Here is a 24,574-nt window from a genome sequence, read left to right as displayed (position 1 = left end):
TTTCTTTTATTCTTTCTTATTTTTTATTTACAAATTTAAGAAGGAAAGAACAATTAAAATTAAAGGAGAGAGGAAAAAACAAAACAATAATAATATACAAATAAATCATTATAATAACAGTAGACCACCATCAGCTTACATTGTGGATGCAGTGACCATCAGTACACAAATCTTATTTAAAACATATAAGTTAATATAAGCCTTCTAGATGTTCAAGTATGTATCCGTGTGACACTAATGCCTATATGAAATATGTTTGAATGTAGTCAGGGCAGGGAGGTCATCAGATTGTGCAATAGACAGGGAGGTATAAGTCTCTTAGCCACCATAAAGGTAAAGGGACCCCTGACCATTAGGTCCAGTCGTGCCCGACTCTGGGGTTGCGGTGCTCATCTCGCTTTATTGGCTGAGGGAGCCGGGGTACAGCTTCCGGGTCATGTGGCTAGCATGACTAAGCCACTTCTGGCGAACCAGAGCAGTGCACGGAAACGCCGTTTACCTTCCCGCCGGAGCGGTACCTATTTATCTACTTGCACTTTGACGTGCTTTCGAACTGCTAGGTTGGCAGGAGCAGGGACCGGACAACGGGAGCTCACCCCATCATGGGGATTCAAACCGCTGACCTTCTGATTGGCAAGTCCTAGGCTCTGTGGTTTAACCCACAGTGCCCCCCCGTCCCTCTTAGCCACCATAAGGGCTTGCAAAATCCACTTCTGTTTTCCATCGGTTAACTAAGATACTACAGGGATATAATTTCAAAGTACGCAAACATCTGCAGATATCATGGATTTTGCCAAATTGAGGCAACTAACAACATCAGATCAAAAGGAATATATCACTGGAGAAGCCCTCATCACACGCCTCTAAGTTAAAGGCTTTATAATCCCATTTCAGGCAGAGAACTGCAAATGGTAATGCTGGTCTGATAAAGAGCCGGAAGACTCTAAGTAGCCACCGGTTTAAAATTTGCAGAAAGTGAAAGGGCAGGGGGAAAGGTCCAAAAGAACAAGCAGAGTTTTTACCAGATCCTGGTAATGGACACGCCTCACAATTTCTTCCCCACCCTTTGCCAACACGACTACAGCAGCAGATCTGCTTGGTGATGTGCTGATTGAGTGGCAGGGCACAGACTCCCCCGACAGTTGAGCGATAGCACAGCCCCTGCTCTGTGGAAACTGCTTTATCCGCTGAAACACAAATGGTTGATTAGTCAGCTTTTGAAAAGCGAAGATTTTCAGTGCAATCCTGTGAATGTTTACTCAGTAGTAAATCCTACTGTGCAATGGGGTTTATTCCCCAGTAAAAGGGAATTATCCTATGACAGTTACTGGAAGCCCAGTTGAACACAGTGGTTTTACTTTTGAGTAAACATGTATAGGGATCATACTGTTAGGCTCCTCTTAACAGTATGAGAGCCAGTGTGGTGTAGTGGTTAAGAGCGGTAGTCTTGTAATCTGGGGAACCGGGTTCGAGTCTCCGCTCCTCCACATGCAGCTGCTGGGTGACCTTGGGCCAGTCACACTTCTGTGAAGTCTCTCAGCCCCACTCACCTCACAGAGTGTTTGTTGTGGGGGAGGAAGGGAAAGGAGAATGTTAGCCGCTTTGAGACTCCTGAAGGGGAGTGAAAGGCGGGATATCAAATCCAAACTCTTCTTCTTCTTCTTCTTGTTGATCTCCAACTGGACCCATTTGTCCACTCTTTCACCAATAGTGAAAGTGAAGGCAAGAAAAACAGTGGAGCTGTTTTAATACACATTGAAATGCATTGAATTCAATGTCAAGAAGTATTTCAGATGCTTAATTTCATCATGCTTTAAGATGAAGAGTTGATTAAAACAGTATTCTACTTTGAGATTTGAATCTATGGACCATCTCTTGCTTAGTTTGCTAATGAAGAAGCTAGGAAACAGTTAAGAATCTTTGCCAAATCATAGAGTTAGGTAACTCGTGCCAAAGGTTTTGCAACAAGACTGTGCAAGACTTCAGATTTCAGTTAAGATTTCAAATTAAATTCTTAATGAGAGGAGCAGAGAAGTGTTGGTTTTGTGCTTAGATTTAGCAAATTTGAGTCAGCTTTGGGAAAATTTTCCTGAATCGACTATAACATGTCATAGGAAACTATAACGAAGGCAAAAGGGATCAGGACAAAGGCAAAACCGGGAAATTTACTTTAAAAGGGAGAAGCAGAGCAGCTTTAAAAATTAGGGGGTCTTTTGCCCAAAGCGGGACAGTTGGCAAGTCTCTTTTGGTTCATAATCATGACATCATCATTATGGGCAGAAGCTAAAGGGAAAGCATCTTCCTCTTGTTCTAGAGCAGGGATCCCCAAACTCGGCCCTCCAGATGTTTTGGGACTACGATTCCCATCATCCCTGATCACTGGTCCTGTTAGCTAGGAATGATGGGAGTTGTAATCCCAAAACATCTGGAGGGCTGAATTTGGGGGTGCCTGTTCTAGAGTAATCATCTCTGGTACATGGTGTAACTGCCCAGGATTGATGGCTATTGCCCACTCCTTCAAACTCCTTATGATCCAACCCATACAGTTATTGTGCTAATGGGGAAAAGACGGATGGGGGGGGGGAGTTGTTATGGTCTATCTGGGGACACTTACAAATACAGTGACTGCGGGATGGGTCCAGCATGGTTCCAGGCTTACAAGTGCAGAGGAAGCTGCCGCGAGTGTTCACACATTCTGCATCTTTGCATATGCCAAATATTAGACATTCATTGATATCTATAAAGGTGAACAGAGAGAACAAGATTAGCCAACCTATTCTGGTGCCGCCCGCAAATGGCACTGCAAGGAGGATCTGCAAAGGGAACAAGTCCTGATGTGACAGAGCAGAGAGGATGGGATCACCAAGCAAAAGAGAATGGTGAAGGCCACATGTAAAAACAGATATAAAAAGGTAGAGCTGTTAAGGAAAGGTTGGGAGGCAGGTGACTTTGTGAGACCTATTCAGCACTATGAAGAGCCGGATTCAGTAACGGGCTAGATGAGGGCCAGTAACGTGAAGCTAAATCCTGACAAGATGGAGGCACTGAGATGAAACAGTTCTTGTGCCCTGGAACCTGGTGTTCAGTTAGTTCTGGGTGGGCTTACACTCTCCCTGCAAGAGCAGCCAAGTCATTTGGGGGCACCTCATTGTTCCAGCATTTTCACTTGAAGCCAAATGTCGTTTACCAGCTTCACTTGGTTCACTGAGCCTGGTGATTCCTAGACAGAAATAGGCTTGCCACTGCGATTCCCACTCTGGTAGTCTCTCAGCTGGGATATTGTGATGTGTTACATGGGGTTGTCCTTAAAAGACAACCTAGAAGCTTCAGTTGCTGAAGAATCTGGCTACCAGAATTTTGCCTGGTGCAGTCAGGGTTGCTCATATTACTACATTGACTGCCTATTCAGAATCCAATTTAAGGTGATGGTGTTCTCAAGTGCTAAATGGCCTGGAGCATTTATCTGAGGGAACAACTCTTCTCCTACCAGCCTGCCTGTGTCCTCTGTAGAGGCCCTTCTTCAAGTACCCTCTTCAACAAAGGTACGTTATGTCGTCACAAAGAAGACAGCTTTTTTTCTGTGGTATTGGCCCAACTTTGGAATGCCCTCTGGTGCTGTCCAATGGTGCAATGCAATCTTTTTGGCACCATGTTAAGACCTTAAGGACAAAAGAACGTAAGAAGAACCTGATAGATTAGGCCAGGCATCCCCAAACTCGGCCCGACATCTGTTTTGGGACTACAATTCCCATCCTCCCTGACCACTGGTCCTGTTAGCTAGGGATGATGGGAGTTGTAGTTCCAAAACAGATGGAGGGCCGAGTTTGGGGGTGCCTGGATTAGGCCATTGGCCTATCTAGCCCAGCATCCTGTTCTCACAGTGGCAAGCCAGATCCCTGTGGGAAACAAGTGAATGGAACATGAGCAGAAAGAGAACTAACAGTTATGTGCAGAAAGAAGACTTCCCTTTACAAGAGCCCTCTCTCCTCCTGTGGTTTAGGTATTATAGATGGAATTGTAGGTGGAACTGCCTTCTTTGTTCCTTTAGCCTGTCTTTTATCTTGTTTATTCTTTCTTTAAAAAATGAATGTTGTGTTCAAGGAAGGAAAAGGCTTGATCACAGTTCAGAGCATTTGAGGAGGCATGAAGTTGGACCAGTGCGGTGAAGGAGGTGGCTTGGAGAGAGGGGGCAGGGCCTGATCTGAGGAGAGTCCCAAGGACTGGACAGAGAACCCAGGCCTGAGGTTCCCCATTCCTGATAAACAGAATCAGGCCATTAGTTCTACCTAGCCCAGTTTGAGGTTATGTCTTGCACTGTAGGGCTCAGAACACTCTTAATTCTCTTCCTCCCAAAGTAATCAGTCACACAAGATGTGGTATGGATTTCCAATTTAGGGCAACTTTATAATTTTAGGATGGATAGATATAGATATAGATATAGATATAGATATAGATATAGATATAGATATAGATATAGATATAGATATAGATGGTATAGAAGATATAGATATTCTGTTTTACAATTTAAAATATTCCCTTCTTCTCTTTCCATGATTCATTTTACATATCATAAATCCCTGCATGTTTTACAAAAACTATACCGTTCAGTATTCCATTATTGCATCCATCAAAACTTGCTTACACTGCTGAATTTATCTTAATGCTGCCAGTGTTTCAACTGTACCCAATTATTTCCCATACATTTTCCAATCTTCTTTAAGCGTGTGTTCTTCTTGTTCTCTTATTCTATATGCTAAGTCTGCGAGTTGAGCATATTCTGTCAACTTAAGTTGCCATTCTTCTTTAGTTGGGACCTCACTTGTTTTCCATTTTTAGGCTAACGAAACACGGGCCGCAGTAGTAGCATACACAAATAACCTTAATAATTATAGTTTTAAAACAATATGCCATATCATGTCCTTGCCCTTCTCAGGACCTTTAAAGGCATTTTCACACAAAGCTTAAATTACTTTTGAGCTCTTAGCTATTTATGTGAATGTCTCATCCTACAGAAAATAAGAGGAGAGGCATCTGCAATGATAATGAGTTTTCTGGACTATGTACATTATACCTTCACACTACAATTCCAGCTGAAACAAGAATCACTTAAAAGGAACTCTAAAGCAGCTTTGGCTTGAATCTTGATTGTAATGTGAATGCGAAACACATCCTAGCCATAACGCTAATCTCCTTGCGGGTGCTTCTCCTAGGTCTCCTTTTTCTGCATCAACATCAGATAAACATTAACACAAAGCTTGACATATGAACACACTCTAAGCCACATGTGTGCAAATGTCACAAATGGGTCACAAGTGATCATTCCTTTACATGAGCAGGTGGGGGCACTATTTGCACATGATCCATTGACGAGATGGTCACACTACAGCATTAGGTAAAATAAACATCTTCCTGTAATAATAGGGAAGATTTGCATGAGAATTTGGAAGCACAGATTGGTGGGGAGGGCTCCAGATCTCAAGGAGCTGTCAGAGAAACAGAATGTGCTAAATTGCTCTGCACCAACCCACCACATGACCTCTGGCAAGGTCTTTCCACTTGCCATGCCAGCAGCACAATTGGGCTTTATGGCCTCTGACCCCCCAGGGACTGGAAAGGGTCAGACGGTGTTTGCTAATCATGGCAAACTCCCAGAAGTGGCAGATGCCTGCGAAGAACTATGATCGACAACACACCAGGAGGGAAGAGGCAACAGCTTCTTCTGGCCCCATCACTCAGTAGTGTCACCAACAAGGGGCCCAAAGAACTTGCTTACAGCCCAGCTGAGGTACATGGTATGCCCCCAACAGACCAAATGGAAGAAGAGGCCCTTTCAATTGAGTCAGGTTTTTGAGAAAACCAGGTTTCCAAAGATTTGGGGAGAGAGTTCTTTCCATGATGGCCGGAGGGAACAAGAAACACAGAATAGGTAGTTATTAGTGGACTAGCCTCTACTGGTCAAGACAACGCAAGATGGAAAGGAATGTAACCACAGAACAATGGGTAGAATTTGATGTTGTGTTAAGGTGATTGTTCCATAACAGCAAGCATATCAGCTTGCCAGACACAATGGTCCTCCCTCTCCTGTCCCCATGCACTGTTCTCAGTGATCTCTCCCACCCCTAGGGCCAATTTTTTTTTGGGGGGGAAGCAATGTTGCACAAACAGAATTCCTTGCATAGGGCTTCCACTGATGGGATTTGTTAAGTGAATCCCACCCAACACTGATGAATGCTATGTTGAATAGATACCTGTGCTGTCTGTGCCATTCAAACCTGTGCTACTTAAAATTACATTGAAAACAAAGGCAATTACAGGCAGCCCCCAATTTGCACCGGCGTTCCATTCCAGGTCACTGCAAGCTTACGGGAAATCGTGTGCAATTGAAACACCTTGTTCCACCCCCGCTCTGCCCCACTCCGCCTCCATTTTTCCCTTTTAGTGATATCTTTTATGACATTTCAGGATCACTTCTGGGTTCAGTGCCATGTGCATGTGTTCAGTCACACACATTATAGGTCACACCTAAAACAGGGGTTTTCTGTATATGAAATCTTATTCAGTGGATTGTGAAATAGTTATCGCCCCATTCTTCTTGCTGAATATTCCATGTCCTTAGCAGTAAAAGGACACACATTTTCCCTAAGGATTATCACATGGGATCTGTGAGCATTTTTATCGCCCAACATTTGAAATTTGCCTGCTAATACTGTGTGTGTGTGTGGTTATCAGTAGTGAGGAAAAGATCCATGGCACATGCTCAGAGGAACTCTAATCTTTCTGTTTTACTTCCCATTTTCCAGAATGAGGCACTCCTTGCACAAAATATAATAATAATACCTTTATTGTCAATGTCCAACATGTACAATGAAATTAACTGAGCCTCCCCCCCTTACACAAACAATCAATCACATTGCACTCTGTGTGCTTGTCGCACAACACACATGGCTCAAATTAAGCCCTGTCAGCATGAGAATATGCACATAGTGTAATGTCTTGAACTCTACCACTGCTGAAGGGAACTGGCATTTTTTCTCCTTAGTGCATGGTGGATGAGACAATAGCACAATGGCCAACCAAAAACAATGCATGCTAAAAAGCCAAAGATCAATCTCTGGCATCTCCAGGTAGGATTGGAAAAGAATCCTGTCTAAAACCACAGAGTCTTTGTCAATCAGTGTAGACAAAACTGCTCCAGATTGACAAATGGCCTGATTTAGTATAAGACCGCTTTATATGGCTGTGTTAGCAAAAGAATGGAAGAAGAAGAAAAAAAAAAACTTGGTTAACCATTCATTTGTTGGCTCTTTTCCAGCTTGGCAACAGAAGCAGAGCCAAAGACCCTGAAAAATTAGCTTTAAGCATCTCGTTTACTCTTCCCGCCCCCCCACTTGGGGAGGATCCCAGGCATACTGTGTGGTCTCATTCCAGTGCTCATTGAGCCAAATGGCTCCGAGTGCCTAGGCAAGGCCTTCAGAGCCAGATTCTGGGCAAAATGTGGTCTGCCGGGCACACACTCCACAGTTGCCAGAAGGTGAACCAAGTGCAAAACACAGCAAAGAGCTCCTAAAAATAGAAGGCTATATGCAGGGCAGAGGGGAATGGAGGAGGCAGTGTAGCTTTTGAGCGCTGGATTAAAGAAGGCTAAGATCTCCCTGTCCATTAATAATAATAATAATAATACTAATACTAATAATACTAATACTAATAATAATAATAATAATAATAATAATAATAATAATAATAACAACAACAACAACAATATAATAATAAATTTTATTTATACCCCGCCCTCCCCGGCCAGAACCGGGCTATGGGCAGCTAACATCAAAATATAAATACATTAAAACATAAAATTCAGCAATCGACTGAAATACAGCTTAAAATCGGATTAAAATCACATAAAATCAGATGGCAACCCGCAAATTATAACTATAGGGGTTGGGAGCCTTAAGTACTCACCAAACTCAGCAATTTATATGAGCCGGTGAGAAGAGTTAAAGTGGCCTCTTGTATGCAGGGTACTGTAAGAAGAGAGGGGTCAGACTGGGCCCCGACCAAAGGCCCTGCGGAACAGCTCCGTCTTGCAGGCCCTGCGGAAAGATGGCAAAGTCCTGTAGGGCCCTGGTCTCTTGCAGCAGAGCATTCCACCAGGCTGGGGCCAGGGCCGAAAAGGCCCTGGCTCTGGTCAAGGCCAGTCTAACCTCATTGAGGCCGGGGACCTCCAAGATGTTATTGTTTGTGGACTGTAAGGTCCTCTGTGGGGCATACCAAGAGAGGCGGTCCCGCAGGTACAAGGGTCCCAGGTTGTATAGGGCTTTGAAGGTTAGAACCAGGACCTTAAACCTGACCCTGTACTCCACCAGGAGCCAGTGCAGCTGGTATAGCACCGGGTGAATGTGGTCCCGTGGTGAGGACCCCGTAAGCAGTCTCGCCGCAGCATTCTGCACCCGCTGGAGTTTCTGGGTCAGCTTCATGGGCATAGAGCAAATTACAATAATCGAGCCTGGAGGTGACCGTCGCATGGATCACAGTGGCTAGATCAGGGCGAGAGAGGTAAGGAACTAACTGCTTAACACGGCGGAGGTGGAAAAATGCCGCCTTTGCTGTAGCTGTAACCTGCGCCTCCATAGAAAGGGAGGTGTCGAGGGTTACACCCAGACTCCTGACAGAAGGTGCTGGCACTAATTGTGCCCCAGCAAGGGATGGGAGTTTGCCCCCCAACCCCATGTTGTCTTGATCCAACCAGAGGACCCTGTCTTCGAAGGATTTAGCTTCAACGGGCTCCTACGCAACCATCCAGCCACAGCTTCCAAACATCTGGTCAGTGTATCTGGGGCTGAATCAGGATGGCTGTCCATCAACAGATAAAGTTGGGTATCATCAGCATATTGATGACAACCCAGCCCGATACTCCGAACAAGCTGGGCAAGGGGGCGCATAAAGATGTTAAAGAGCATCGGGGAGAGAATTGTGCCCTGTGGCACTCCACACACCAAGGGGTGCCGCGACGACAACTCCTCCCCTTGCGCCACTCTCTGTCCCCAGCCTGACAGGAAAGAGTGCAGCCATTATAAGACTGTGCCCTGAATCCCCATGTCTGCAAGGTGGTGATTCAATAGTTCATGGTCAATCATGTCGAAGGCTGCTGACAGATCAAGAAGAATTAGCAGCCCAGACGTGCCTCGGTCCAGCTGCCTACGGAGATCGTCTGTTAGGGCAACTAACAGTCCCATGTCCAGGGTGAAAGCCAGACTGGAATGGATCCAAGGCCGATGTTTCATCCAGAAACCTACCAAGCTGTTCGGCAGCCGCACTCTCAATTACCTTACCCTGGTACGAAAGGTTCGAAACTGGGCAGTAATTGGATAGATCTGAAGGATCTAATGATGTTTTCTTAAGAGCGGGCACACTACTGCTTTCTTCAACTCCCCTGGGAATGCCACCCCCCCCCCCGGGAATGACCAACTCATAAAGTAATGTAGTCCCCCATACATCTCTGATAAGAAAGCTGCATATGGTCAGTTCAAGTATGGAGTTAAACAGCCACTCCAATCCCACATTCATGTTGCGTCAATAATCAGGTTTGGGAGTATGCGCTTGCCAACTTAGTATGCCACTCATGCACAGAGTGCGACCTATTTATAAAGTCTCTCTCAGAAAGTGTCAATACCGAAATACATTATACCTCCCCTGCACTATATTTGTGAGGCCTGAAGATCACCAACCAGGAAATCAATCCCTCTTTATATAAAACACAAGTTTAGATATTTGTGCTGTAAAAAATAAAATAAAAAATGTTAGGGCCCAAGAAACTCCCTGCCACAATAGCTCAGAGTTTGTCAATGTGGCCTTTGTGAGCACAGGTTCTAAAGCAGCAGGGCATATCAAAATGAATGTATGCAGCCCTGGCAATTAGAAAAGGGGTGGTAGTAATGGTAACAGAGTGGAATGGTAAGGACAGGCAATCATGGTTTACAAATCAGCTATGAGCCAGAAAGGTTGAGACCCACAGAATTGTGGTGATTTGCTAATCAGTTCAATATGAGAGGAATTCCATGCTAAAGGAAACATGTCAAGAGAACATCCATCAATGGAATTGCACAAATCCAAGCTAAGACTCTGCATTACGCCATCCAAGTAGAATCTCACAGCTTATTGTAAGGGGGGAGATCATAGAGAAAGAACGACGACATTCCTGCCACCACTATGAGGAGACACTGGGCTTTACGCTTTGAACAGCATCTGCAATGTGCACTAAGAACAAGTAAAAATTCTCAGAGAGGCCCAGCCCAATGCCAATTTCATCTTAAGATGCATTAGCAAAAATGTAAGAGGTATACAGCCCACATTTGACCTAAAGCAAAAGGAATTTTGAAAGCAAGGATCCATCTGTGCTATGGCTTCGAAGCAGAACCAACCAGCATTCATCCAGTGTGCATCCGGTCACATACAAACTTTTGCAAGCATTTGTATGCACATTTACCGCAATGATATGCATTTCAAACATATTGTTTTGTGGGAGAACTACTTCGTAAAATTCAGAGAAGTGTAAATTTTGAAAGATAGCTGTGTTTCAGTTTGTATATTGGTTTGAGAACTGCAAATTAGGTCATTTTATATTAAAGTACAAACAAATCAAATTTCTCCTCCATCCATAATCCTCCATTACTCTACAGAGCACATTCCAGCTCTTGGAACCATATATAAACCATTGGTATGGATATAAAATTGTATGACCCATCTCATACACTTATGTAATAAGATGCTCAGAGTACCAGCATTATCTGGTGTCAGCAGCATCTTTTGTGGGGACACTTTCCTCACCCAACTTCTTCCCTACATAGATTCAGAAGGCCTGCAGAGTTTTCATTTTTAGGAGATCAGTTACTTAATTTTCTTGTGGGCATTTGGAGAGACATGAATTTTATTCCAGACTTAAGTGTAAGTGTTTCATAACTGTTATTTACCCTGCTTATAGTTATTGTTAACTAATTTTATTGCACTAACAAGATGGTATTGTTTTAAATTGTTGCATTAACTGCCCCGAGGCTTTTCAAAGCATGTGGCAGGATGTACATTTAAAAAATAAATTAATAACAGATTTCCCCACACCTGTTCACTTTCACTTTTAAACCTTCCTCTCAACACCTCCTACACAAATAAAACTGCTACAGCTAAGATTGCTTTAGGGTATAAGAAACATAATCCTTTTTCAAAACAACCACCAGAAAACATTTACCTAGAACACACCCTGCAGTTGGGAGGTTATATTAATTATAAACTCATCAAAGGCAAAGATATGTATCAGCATATATTTCTCTACAGAATGGAAGATTCTGTATCTGTTGTAGGGCAGTGTTTATCTTATCACAGGACCAAGTAAGGCAAATGTTTGTACATTGGCACTGCTGATAATTGAATGAAGATGAGAGTCAAGGGGTGAAAGAGCAATTAGAATACATAATAATGTGACTAGATGTTTCTGCTCTTTGTAAGTAGAGCTGTAGGGTTTTGGGTTGTAATTAAGCAAGTAATCATGGGACAGATCATTTTTGCATATAATGAGTGGAATCCAACACAGCACTAATTCTCTTGTTCCATGCATCCCTTACTCAGTTCCAGAGATTCCCTCAACCCTCTGGCACAGATTTGGGGGAGGGCATGGGGCTATTAGCCGGGGGACTATGTTGTTGTTGTTTTGTTGTTTAGTCGTTTAGTCGTGTCCGACTCTTCATGACCCCATGGACCAGAACACGCCAGGCACTCCTGTCTCCCACTGTCTCCCGCAGTTTGGTCAAACTCATGTTAGTAGCTTCGAGAACACTATCCAAGCATCTCGTCCTCTGTCGTCCCCTTCTCCTTGTGCCCTCCATGTTTCCCTCCCTTTTCCAGGGAGTCTTCTCTTCTCATGAGGTGGCCAAAGTATTGGAGCCTCAGCTTCACGATCTGTCCTTCCAGTGAGACCCAGGGCTGATTTCCTTAAGAATGGATAGGTTTGTTCTTCTTGCAGTCCATGGGACTCTCAAGAGTCTCCTCCAGCACCATAATTCAAAAGCATCAATTCTTCAGCGATCAGCCTTCTTTATGGTCCAAGCCAGGAGACTATGTCCTACTTCTAATGTCATTATGCCTCTGAATACCAGTTACTGCGAATCTCAGGTGGACAGAATGCTGTTGTGCTCATGTCCTGCCTAGGGTTTCCCACAGGAATCTGGTTGGCCATTGTGAATACAGGATGCTGGACTAGATGGGCCATTGGCCTAATTCAGCAAACTCTTCTTATGCTCTTAGGATCCTGCTGCACAAGCAGAAACCTTTGTGCTGACATGACACAGTAGCTGAATAACACCCAGTACAGTACCTGTGAAAGGGGATGAGACAAAGTTTCACACTTACCTTGGCAGTGGCTCCGATTCAACCTTTTATATCCCTGTGGGCATTCAACTTGCCCATTTTCAAACACTGGGTGAGCTAGATGGAGAGGAGAAAAGAAAAGAAAGCCTTATCAAGGGTGAAAAATTCAGGGTACAAGGCTATATTCAAGTTGTGCCAAATCTGAAAGGCTACGGGATTTGGCTGAAAGCCCCACTAAACTGCTAAAACTCAGGCAATGCTTCTGCCACAAGAGATACACTAGGCGACCTGGCCAGACAGATTGATGGAATAACCAAAACAGGGAAGAGTCATAGCCAAGAAATGGGTGCCATAGGGGAGGAGTATACTATATTCCTTATGCTCCTATTGGCAGCTCAGGTTTAAACTAGTCCTGGACCCGAGACAAATGATATCCCTCCTATTGACTTCAATGGGAGGGGAAGGAATTTTAAAATAGCTGCATTGATGACCATCATGCCCACATTGCACTGGCAGAGCATAGAGTATGATGTAACTCAGCACCTAATTGCACCATAACGTCTCCAGGATATAAACCATACCTAGGGGAACCACAACTCAGATGACCGGACAACTAGTATGAGTCTCTCTCTTCCTCTGATCTCATCCCATGTAGTGCTTACTTAAGAGCTCACAATGAGGAACAGGGAGAAATAGCATTTAGCATGAAGAGGGAGCACTTTGCACAAAACGTCTCTTCTCCAGAACGCACCCAGCAACTTGAGAACTTTGCTAAAACCTATCTTCCTAGAACTCTAAAAAGTATTCTGCCTAGAGACTTCAAACACAAATACCCAACATGAAAGCACAATTGCTGTGATTGCCTTCCGTGTCTTCCTTGGTTTGCAATATGTGAATACTGTGTTCTGTCTGGTCTGAACTGCAATGCTCTAACACTGTTATCCCCAACAGTGTGGAACAGATTCTCCCCCACACAAAGAAGGCACTTATTCCCAAATACTGGTAAGCCCTCTGTTGGCAAAGACCAGGTATTCTATTCCAACAACTGGAACCGATGGCCAAACACTCATGAGAATGTTTATCTTGCAGGATGAAAGCTCTGATATATGCAGTGGAACAAGGGAATCGTCCACACTTCCGCTTGCCCTGCTGCTCCCCCCCTGGGAAAACCCACTGTTTACCGCTGAATCAGAGCAAACGTCAATATCTGTTTCTCTGGATTGATATTTGCTCTGATTTAGCGCTAAAGACCAAGTTTTCAGGGGGAAGTGGTTGGACAAAGGCAAAACCGCCTGGACTTGTGCTTTCTAGGCACAGGACAAGCAGAAGTGTTGACAAGTCCAAGGTTTGCCACAAACACAGGGCAGAATTCAACTAAGTAAGTTTTGCTAGCAGGAGCCTGTGCAAGTGATCCTGCTGGGGCAGCAGGGCTCTCCCCTATTGAGGCATGGAGAGATTGCACCAGTGAGAACATTTGTGACAAGTGATGTCATTTGTGGCAAGTGACAAAATTCCATGGCTCCTGCTTAAACAACCTGAGAATTGCTCTTTTGCAATGGGAAAAAAATGTTCAAATAATTAAGTTTTTTTAAAAAATGAGGTAAAATAATCCTTATTCTTTGAGGATTAAGCAGTCCCCTGCTGTCACCACCCAAGCATAGGAACACCCATGACGTAATAACTGGTTACGTCTTCCTGTCGTGTGTTCACTGCCATATTTGGAGACTTGTCTCTCCTTCACAGTTTACCTCAACAAACACCAATGTTGCCAGGTTGTGAAGCAGCTCTTAATAAAAATAAATTGTAGAAGTCTGAACATCAGGCACAGCTTCCAGAAGCTATGCATAGCTCCAACTATTGAACTGAATTAGGCAAAAGTAATAGCGCAGCTTTCACAGAGGTTAGAAATAATAGGATCTTAGTGAGGGGATTAGTTAAGTGGCAACAAATAACCTCTTAAGGTAGCTATTATTGCTACCCACATCAACTCTGAATTATCTGTTAAGAACAGTGACAGAAATTACTCTCACTCACCTGAAAGTAATTTTGTGGCTGAGATTAGAGGACCTAAATGTTTGCTCCACTGAGAATGATTGTGCCTAAATAACGAATAGTAATATTTCCGAACACTTTACTTTGCCCCTTAGATGACCAGAGTACATTTGCTCCGTGGACCCTAATACAGATTTCACTGCGATTGTTTCTATTTCTGAATTTAATAATGTAACAAAACTGAGAGGATTGACATTACTAGTCTAGAGGATATGAGGCAGCTGGCTCTTTTAAATATGTTCTCTGCTTAAAGGGCTGTAAAACATTTTTCTAAAAATGAACCATATCTTAATTAAAGCAGTGATGGTTGATATTTCAGCGTTTGTACATCTGTACTTTTAACAGTTGTATAGATGAGGGAATGTTGGCAGGTACGGCTTGCCAGGTTGCTGTGCTGAAGGGTTTGGAAAAGCTTCACCTGCCAGAATTCCCTCATCTGTGCAACATTTGAAGGTACTGGATCCCTAAAGTTGAAAGATTGGTTTTCAGTTTCCCATTAATATTTTTGAGAAGAGCTGAAATGGAAGAGCATGAGGAGGATCGGGAACAATGTGTTGCAGTGTGGAGTGCTCCTGTTCACTGCCCTCAAGTGCCCTCATCAGTCAGCAATGGTGATTGGTGCCCATTGGGACTGGTGGGACAAAAGGCAGGGAGACCAACAAGAGGTGGAGCCAATGTCAATGAGAGGCAGAGCTATTCCCTGAATGATCGTAAGTAGGACAGGATGCAGGTGGAGGCTGGCTGAGGACATTCTTTTGTGCTGTGTTTCTAGGCACAGGCTCAGTTTCTGAGCATTTCTTCCACCCCACTGGTACTTTCCCCATGAAAACCCGCTCTTTACTGCTGAATCGGAGCAAATAGCAATCCACAGAAAACCTGAAGCGTTGTTTGTTCCAATTCAGTGTTACAGAGCAGGTTTTCCTGGGGAAAGGGCTGGGGTAAAAGAAAAGAGATATGGATGCGGGTGACGCTGTGGGTTAAACCACAGAGCCTAGGACTTGCCAGTCAGAAGGTCAGCTGTTCAAGTCCCCACGACGGGGTGAGCTCCCGTTCCTCGGTCCCAGCTCCTGCCAACCTAGCAGTTCGAAAGCACGTCAAAGTGCAAGTAGATAAATAGATATCGCTCCGGCGGGAAGGTAAACGGCGTTTCCGTGCGCTGTTCTGGTTCACCAGAAGCGGCTTAGTCATGCTGGCCACATGACCCGGAAGCTGTACGCCGGCTCCCTCGGCTAGTAAAGCGAGATGAGCGCTGCAACCCCAGAGTCATCCGCGACTGGACCTAATGGTCAGGCGTCCCTTTACCTTTACTTTTACCTTTATGGAGCTTTAATGCTCAGACCTGTGTCTAGAAAGTGTTACATTGCCTAGAGCAGACCAAGCACTCTGGAGCAGGCAGCCACTGAACCTGCAGTGCACATCGTGCACACATCATGCACATGTCATGCACGACGGGCCCCCTCAACACTGAGGGAGCCGGCTGCCTTCCAACAAATATTGAGGGGGACAGGGTGTCTTGGCACACCTGGCAAAAGGTAAGAGTGGATGAGCCCTGAGGTTGGTGGGGCACTGATCCATTTGCCCTAATTGACCAGGTCCCCATTGTCAGCCAACTATTTAAACAGCAAGCCTGCTAGCAGCCTCATACCCAGTGTTGCTCAGGAATTCTAAGAAACCCCGGGAAAGTCGGTGAAGTTTTGAAATCAGTGGTTAAAATCGGTACAGTTTTGAAAGGTTCAGTCTGGCATCTTGATTCAAAATGGCATCTAACTGTATCCAGACAGATGGAAACTATCTCCTAGATCTCAAGAGCCATCATTTAAAACAATATGGTTCTGAACTATTAAGAGGTGTCCAAATGCGTAATGAAAAGACCACTTTCCAAAATATATAGCAGAAGATGTTGGTTTGATGCTAGTTTAACAAGCATGGCTGCTCCCAGAGAATGTTGGGGACTGTAATTTGATGAGGGGAGATTACCTCTTTTAAACTCTCTCACATTCCCATTAACAGAGTAAATGGCTATTAAAAGAAATTTAATTCTGTGGTATACATAAGGTTTGTCCTGGGACCAGAATTTTGGGACTTCAGAGAATGAGCTGGGCTTTCTGACCAAGATTCCTAAGATATGTTGTAGCCCTTCTAAAAGTTTAGCTTTGTTCACAGATTCTGTAGAACATGTTACCAACACGGGGTGGGGGGGGGGGAGGCATCCTCAATAATCATTGTGAAAGAAAATGGTATGGGGAAAGGATCACAGAGAAACTCCAGTATTGCCAGTTCCTCAGTGGCTTAGCTATACTTTCTCTTGCCCCGCTGCTTTCCCCAAGAGAAAACGACTCTTTAGTGTTCCATCGGAGCGGACAGCAATTCAGGTTTTCTTCAGGTTGACATTTAGCACTAAAGAGCGGGTTTTCCCTGGGAAAGGAAAGGAGCAATAGGGAAACCGCTCAGGGGAAGCAGAAAGCCATTTGGAACTGTGCTTTCTAGACACGTGACAAGCGGAAGTGTTGATGACCCCATAATGAGTTCCCAAGCATTCCAATACACTTTGGAATGCACTTTGCCTTCTAGTCAGGAAGGTACATCTAACAATCTGAAATGCCTTCATAACTCATAAATCATATGCCTTTTTAAAATGTGGGGGGTTTTAGGAGGGGGTTATTGGGTTGTTGTTTTTATTCTGATTATATATTTTGCGATTTTATATTCTGATTTTGTTCTGTGAACTGCCCAGAGACCTTTGGGTATATAAGTTCAATAAATAAATAATAAATAACTAAAATTCAGTTTCCGGCTCTTCTACAAACTTCTGGTGATATCTTAGGCAATTTCATTAGCTTCCTCCACACTTGCCATTCTTGAGTATTGAATGGGAATTTTGTCATTTCCCCATTTTAGGGATATATTTTTTCCCAGGGTTTAAGCTGCTCGTACATGGTTGTCATGGGATCTCTGAAGGGAAAATGTATGATTCTCAATCCTTTTCCTCTATAGCAGCACTCTAAGTGTCACAGCGATAAGCAGACAAGAGGATACGGTGAGATTATGTGCCACCATCATGAGAGGCATAATTTTCAGGGTGGGGGTGTGGTTATGACAAGTTCCCAATCTTTCTTATACTTCCTGGCTCACTGCTGGTCAAACTCTGAACCTTCAACAATATGACTCTGAGGACTGTGAATGTGGACTTTTCATATGGCTTTAAATCCTTATTAAATATTCTTTTAAAGTTGTAAAGATTTTTATTGTAAAGTAAAGAAATATTATTTGAATTTCTCCCAATTTCCCATGGCAAATGGTTTTAATATTAATTCAAAAGCTCTGGGGTTATGAGTGATTTTAGAAAAGAATTATTACTTTTCCCATGATAAACATGGATTAGGCCTCCAGTATTCTAAAAAAAAAAAATATGTCTCTGGTGCTGTATGGCTGGATAATATGCAAAAGGACAAAGGATATAATATCCATGAGGCTGGATAGTTCAACTGGAAGAGCATGACACTCTTAATCCCAGGATTGCTGGTTTGAGCCCCATGTTGAGTGAAAAAATCCTGGATTGCATGTGGTTGGACAAGATGACCCTCGTGGTCCCTTCCACCTCTTCAAATCTATGATTCTATGACTGTGGTTTGCAGGAGCATGTCCCTTGCTTCCTACACACAGGCACTTCATGCAGTGGGGGAAATGGCACCTGCCACATCATGAGCATATATAGCATGCAAGCTGACTTAATTGAATGACCAAAAATACCCCGGTCAAGTGCAGAATTAAGACACAGGGATAGGGCAATTTGCAGTACAGTGGTACCTCGGGTTAAGAACTTAATTCGTTCTGGAGGTCTGTTCTTAACCTGAAACTGTTCTTAACTTGAAGCACCACTTTAGCTAATGGGGCCTCCCGCTGCCGCCGCATGATTTCTGTTCTAATCCTGAAGAAAAGTTCTTAACCTGAGGTACTATTTCTGGGTTAGCGGAGTCTGTAACCTGAAGCGTCTGTAACCTGAAGCATCGGTAACCCGAGGTACCACTGTATTATCCTATGCAGATTTGCAGGGCAGGGGCAGGGAGTTAGACTCTCATAATTCTGTAAATCAACAATGGGGAATCTTCAGCCTTCCAGATACTGTATTATTGGACTCCCAACTCCCATCTGCCCCATTCAGCGTGGCCAATAGTCATAAGAGCAGTAGTCCTGCAACATTTGAAGGGCCATTGGTTCCCCATCCCTACTGTAAAGGACAGCAGGCAGCCTGAAGTTACAAAAATCTATGCACACACAGTAATATTTACTTTCAAGAGGAGGGGTGCAAATCTCAACATCAACACCACCACCACTCCAGACCAATGCCACATGTGAAAGTAGGATTTTACTTCTCCTCACAACCCCCCACAGTAAATTTCAGATTATTATTATTATACTGCTTGATGCTTACTTTCAGATGTTGCCATTACATGAGGCAGGGATAGTGAGCTTTCAGCTCTCCAGATGTTGCTGGACTACAATTCCCAGTGTCCCTGCCCACTGATCATACTGACTGAGGCTGATGGGAGTTGGAGTCCAAAAACGATACAGAGGGCCATCTCTGACCTAAGAAATCATGTTCAAGCAGTACCATTTTTAATCTTAGTCAAACAAGTTTCTCTTTTAGACAGCTTGACCTCCTCTCTTTCTGTTTGGGAGAACTGACATGCAAAGAGTTGGCCGTGTACAGGTTATTCGTGGCCATGATATGTAATGGCTTGCAATTTGGAAGCAGTAACATACAGTGCCCGTTTGTCTTACAAATAAGAATATCACTTTTTTTGTGTGTAGTATAAAACCATTCATTGCCATGAAAACTGACAGGGCACATAAAACAGGAGGTTTAGTTCTGGGGCGGACTTCAGGATACTGGAACACCCCATTTAAGCATAAATGTGCATTTGGCAATCCCCCCCTTCAATCTTACTTTTAATTGAATTGCAGAGTCAGATATTTAAAAAACCAAACCAAGTTATTACAAATCCGAGTGATTCCTGGTCTCAGTGATTAGTACAATAGACTTAAAACTGGACTGCAATATACATTAATAAAGGGTGCCCTCTGTACCCTTAAAGGTAAAGGGACCCCTGACCATTAGGTCCAGTCGTGACCGACTCTGGGGTTGCGGTGCTCATCTTGTTTTATTGGCTGAGAGAGCTGATGTACAGCTTCCGGGTCATGTGGCCAGCATGACTAAGCTGCTTCTAGCGAACCAGAGCAGCACACGGAAACGCCGTTTACCTTCCCACCGGAGCGGTACCTATATATCTACTTGCACTTTGACATGCTTTCGAACTGCTAGGTTGGCAGGAGCAGGGACTGAGCAATGGGATCTCACCCCGTCGCAGGGATTTGAACCGCTGTCCTTCTGATCAGCAAGTCCTAGGCTCTGTGGTTTAACCCACAGCGCCACCTGCATCCCTTCTGTACCCTTACCAACAGAATTATTTTGAATCATGGTTTGCCGCTCAAGCTGTTTGGACAAACTAGGCAATTAACTGTTCAAAGTACATGGAATGTGAGCCACACCCACCTGCCAAGGTATGAAAATGGAAATAAGTTTTGCCTGCTCTGTGCAAACAGCCTGGTGAGCTATTTGGGGAGCATTTGGAATGAAGAGATTGTGAATCTAGTTCTTGCTATGTGCTTATTGGTATGGTCTCCTAATACCTGCTTACTTGCTTACTCTGTGCAAGTACAGTGGTGCCTCGCAAGACGAAATTAATCCGTTCTGCGAGTCTCTTCGTCTTGCGGTTTTTTCGTCTTGCGAAGCACGGCTATTAGCGGCTTAGCGGCTTAGCGGCTATTAACGGCTTAGCGGCTTTAAAAAAAAGGAAACAAACTCGCAAGAACTCGCAAGACGTTTCGTCTTGCGAAGCAAGCCCATAGGGAAATTCGTCTTGCGGAACGACTCAAAAAACGGAAAACTCTTTCGTCTTGTGCGTTTTTCATCTTGCGAGGCATTCGTCTTGCGAGGTACCACTGTAGTTATGATAAAGCTATCCTAAGTGCCCAATGCTATCTCTTCCAAAGCAAATTGGCCCTGTAAAAGCGGATGAACTTTCCAGCATCGGTGCTAGATTGAGACACTTTCACAAATTAAGCAAAAAGTTAAATATGCCCCTGGAGGCTAGAGGAAGGAAAATTGTGCCTATTCTGGTATAGGCTGACCTTTTCACATTGCCTCTTGCTGAAGCCAGCTCTGTCCACTCCCAGGAGAATCAGGAACATTAACCAGCAAGCTAAACTGCAGTGTTGTTTTTTTAAATAATCACTTCTACTAAATGAAAATCTCTATTGAATCTGGGGTAAAATCCCAGACCAGAAAAAGGCAAATTCCTCCTCACCACATTGTTCATGACAATATGCTGAAGTAGTATGGGTTCTACGGTAGTATATACACATAATACATTTAGAGCACATTTAAAAGGCAATACCCCCCCCAAAAAAAAAAATATTGGGAACTGGGGTTTGTTAAGCATGCTTGGAATTGTAGATATGCGAAGGATAAGCAACAGTTTTCAGGATTTTAGAGGAAGTGTGTGCGGGGTTTAAATATACAGTATAATGCATATGCAGCCTAAGACTTGCCCAAGCCCTGCAGGAAGAGTCCATCAGCTTAAATGGTTATTTTCAAAAGTCCACACTGCCAGTTTCCAACTACTGTTAATGTCAGGTGTTGCCCAAACTGTGCAGTAACGGCACCTGTGACTGCCTTTCCAAAGCACTCTGCTTATGTGGGATTTTTTTTTCGTCCTGGTGGCACGTGATAAGGGAAATGAAAGTGGAAGGAATGACACAGGCTCCTGATTAGGTGCTGGAGTAACAGCCCAGGGCTCATTTATTACCTTCCCCCTGCTTTTTTACAAGGTTCTCACAGTCTTGGCTACACATGGTTTCCTGACTCACTGTAGTCAATTTTAAATAGTTGCTTAAAATAGGTCTATGGGTTTTTTTATTAAAAAAAAAAAGCTGGCAACATGCACAATTAAACCTCTCAAAACCTTTTTTTTATAGGCGAGTATAAGTAAGCCAATAAATTCCAGGAAAACTCCAGCACCATGTTTTTCAAGTGAACTGAAGTGATTTTTTTTTAAAGGAAATGTAGGACAGATGCAGGAGTAAAGGTGGGATTATTAATGCACAGCACAATCATGCTTGCTTATTCAGTGAGAAGCAAGTCTCACTGCGTAGAGTTTTGATCTCTACATCCTGAAAATAATATTTGAGTGCAGGGAGGGGGGAGGGAAAGTGAAAATCTGGACGGAAAGGTTGTTGAACTATTTTGGTTTTGCCCAAAATTACTGAGCAAATAATTTTCTCTCTCTCTTTTTGCAGACCGTCCAAGTGTCCCTGTTTTCCAGGGACAGGGACAGTCCCGGATTTACAGAAGACGTCCCAGTTTCTGATTTCATCTCAAAATGTCCCACTTTTCATTGTTGTTGTTGTTGTTTAGTCGTTTAGTCATGTCCGACACCTAGTCGGACCCCATGGACCAGAGCACGCCTGGCACTCCTGTCTTCCACTACCTCCAGCAGTTTGGTCAAACTCATGCTGGTAGCTTTGAGAACACTGCCCAACCATCTTGTCCTAGGTCGTCCCCTTCTTTTTGTGCCCTCAATCTTTCCCAACATCAGGGTCTTTTCCAGGGAGTCTTCTTTTCTCATGAGGTGGCCAAAGTATTGGAGTCTCAGCTTCAGGATCTGTCCTTCCAGTGAGCACTCAGGGCTGATTTCCTTCAGAATGGACAGGTTTGATCTTCTAGCAGTCCATGGGACTCTCAAGAGTCTCCTCCAGCACCATAATTCAAAAGCATCAATTCTTCAGCGATCAGCCTTCTTTATGGTCCAGCTCTCACTTCCATACATCACTACTGGGAAAACCATAGCTTTAACTATATGGACCTTTGTTGGCAAGGTGATGTCTCTGCTTTTTAAGATGCTGTCTAGGTTTGTCATCGCTCTTCTCCCAAGAAGCAGGCGTCTTTTAATTTCATGACTGCTGTCACCATCTGCAGCGATCATGGAGCCCAAGAAAGTAGCATCTCTCGCTGCCTCCATTTCTTCCCCTTCTATTTGCCAGGAGGTGATGGGACCAGTGGCCATGATCTTAGTTTTTTTGATGTTGAGCTTCAGACCATATTTTACGCTCTCCTCTTTCACCCTCATTAAGAGGGATGCCCCTATTTTCATTGGAGAAAGGTTGGAGGGTATGCAAGCATGCTACAAATCATGCTCACAGTATGAGATGGTGCCACAGTAATATACACCGCAGTGTGCTTGCCACCCCATGCTTTGAATTGGTTTTGCTTCTAGTAAAAAAACACACCCCGAGGTGCTAGACAGTGCTAGAGAGTCCTGTTTCTCCAACTCCCATCCAGAAGTGCCACAAACCACTGCTGCTTGCACGATTTGTGACACTGATCTATGCCACAAATTAGACACCTATAATCTAGACCACCATTCAAACACAACCTCAGCTACTGAAGCATCTCCTTCCATACGTATGAAGTCACCATTTAGTCAACGGTGGTCCTAAAAGAGTGAAGTCGTTAAAACCAAAAGCCAGGTTTGAAGGAGAATTGCAGCTGACCTTCTCATTCCCTTCATTCCAAACAGACTGATCCTGCGGCTCTGGATTCCTGGACTTGGATGTGATATAAGGAAGGAGAACAAAGTCACTTCAAGCAAACAGGTCAGATGTTCTGACTAAGCACAGCCAGTGACTGCATCTGTCGAGGCAGCCAGAAAGGATTAGGACTTCTCAACTCTCTCTCTCTGTGTGTGTGTTTATAATTCTCTCCAGAAAGAGGAAATGTGGCTTAGACTAACAGGCATCTGAGAGATCCTTCCTTGGGGGAAAGTGGGATATCAGCCCTGCCTGAAGACTTGGCTGAAGGTTAAAATGATGTAACCTGTAAGCCTTACTTTACTGCCAGATCTGCAAACAGTAGGCTTTGTTTCAAGCACCAGCACTCTGCAGGTGGCTAAAGCCAGGGCCTCCACCTACTGCCGGGACAGTAACCTATTCCCCTAGTGTCCATTCAGTGCCATGTCAGTCTCTGTTATGTCTACAAGCAAACAACGATCCCAAGCTGAGAGAAGGGGAAAGATTTGTCATTTTATTGGGGGATTAGACACAATTAGAAGCCTAGAAACACGGGAGAAAGTACACCATTCAGAGCCTTAAACTTGAGACTCCTGTGGTCATAGCAACGCATCGCATGAGCTCCACAAAGGCATTCATAAAAGATGAACAAAAATGAAGAAAAGATAATTCACTGGATAGGTAGTCCATTGTGCTGGCTTTCAAGCTGTGGAAAAGATTACGTTTCCATATATTTCATATGCTGCATCAGTAGATAAACAAAATAACAACACCATTGCTTACAAATACAAATGGAGGTTTGGCAGGCACCTTCATTGTACACCTATACGTTCCTCTTCACCCAGGCTTGATTGACACCAGATGTGTTGTGGGAGGGGGGAATTATTGGTTTGTTTTTGTCCTTATTTTTATTATGTATTATTGTAAATTTATGGTATGTTGTGAACTGCCCTGAGATCCATGGATGATATACAAATTTAATACATAATACATTTATAAACAATAAACAAATAAACTCATCTCCTACAGTCTGGAATTAATTTGTACCCTGAAAAGACTTCCTGTGGCTTTTTCTTTCTGATAGCAATTCTCCACCCCTTTCGTTGCTTTCAGTTGTTGTGGTTATGATTATTATGATTATTATTACTACAACAACAACAACTACTATTATTTCAAAAAGAACAAAACTGGCATCTTGATTATTTCAGATAACTAATGAAACTGTGTCATCCAGTCATAATGTACTTTTTCATCCTTATTCTCTGCCTTGTAGCAGTAAGTGCACTAAAGGTTCTGCATCTAAACCAGGGACCCATTGTGTAACTCCTGCAGGAAGAAACCTGACAGAGAAATGGCAAAAAAATGTGCAGGCAGGAACAGTCTCTCAACTTATAAACAGTGTCGCAGGTCTATGCTACCACCAGGTTTCTCAGTTTTAAGTCAGTGTTCCAAACGTTGGACCACTTGACTTTCCAAGTTGGACAAAATAATATATTTTGATTGCAGAGTCTTGAATCCTAAGACACCTTAGAGAAGTTCA

General features: G+C 43.7%; 1 protein-coding gene across 1 annotated transcript in view; it reads right to left on the bottom strand.

Annotated features, from left to right (window-relative positions):
* LTBP2 (latent transforming growth factor beta binding protein 2) overlaps positions 1–24,574 on the bottom strand; it is a 140,821-nt gene that overhangs the window by 40,320 nt on the left and 75,927 nt on the right. Inside the window, exons 9-11 of the mRNA XM_081207648.1 lie at positions 12,397–12,471; positions 2,615–2,737; positions 1,023–1,187 (exon numbers count right to left, since the gene is read on the bottom strand). Of these exons, the coding sequence (XP_081063774.1) occupies positions 1,023–1,187; positions 2,615–2,737; positions 12,397–12,471 (363 nt within the window). The remainder of the gene's footprint in view (positions 1–1,022; positions 1,188–2,614; positions 2,738–12,396; positions 12,472–24,574) is intronic.

Source organism: Podarcis bocagei (genome assembly GCF_964188305.1).
Source record: "Podarcis bocagei genome assembly, chromosome: 1".
NCBI classification, from domain to species: Eukaryota; Metazoa; Chordata; class Lepidosauria; order Squamata; family Lacertidae; genus Podarcis; species Podarcis bocagei.
The sequence above is the reverse complement of the archived record's forward strand: the minus strand, read 5'-3'. Positions and strand labels throughout refer to the sequence as shown.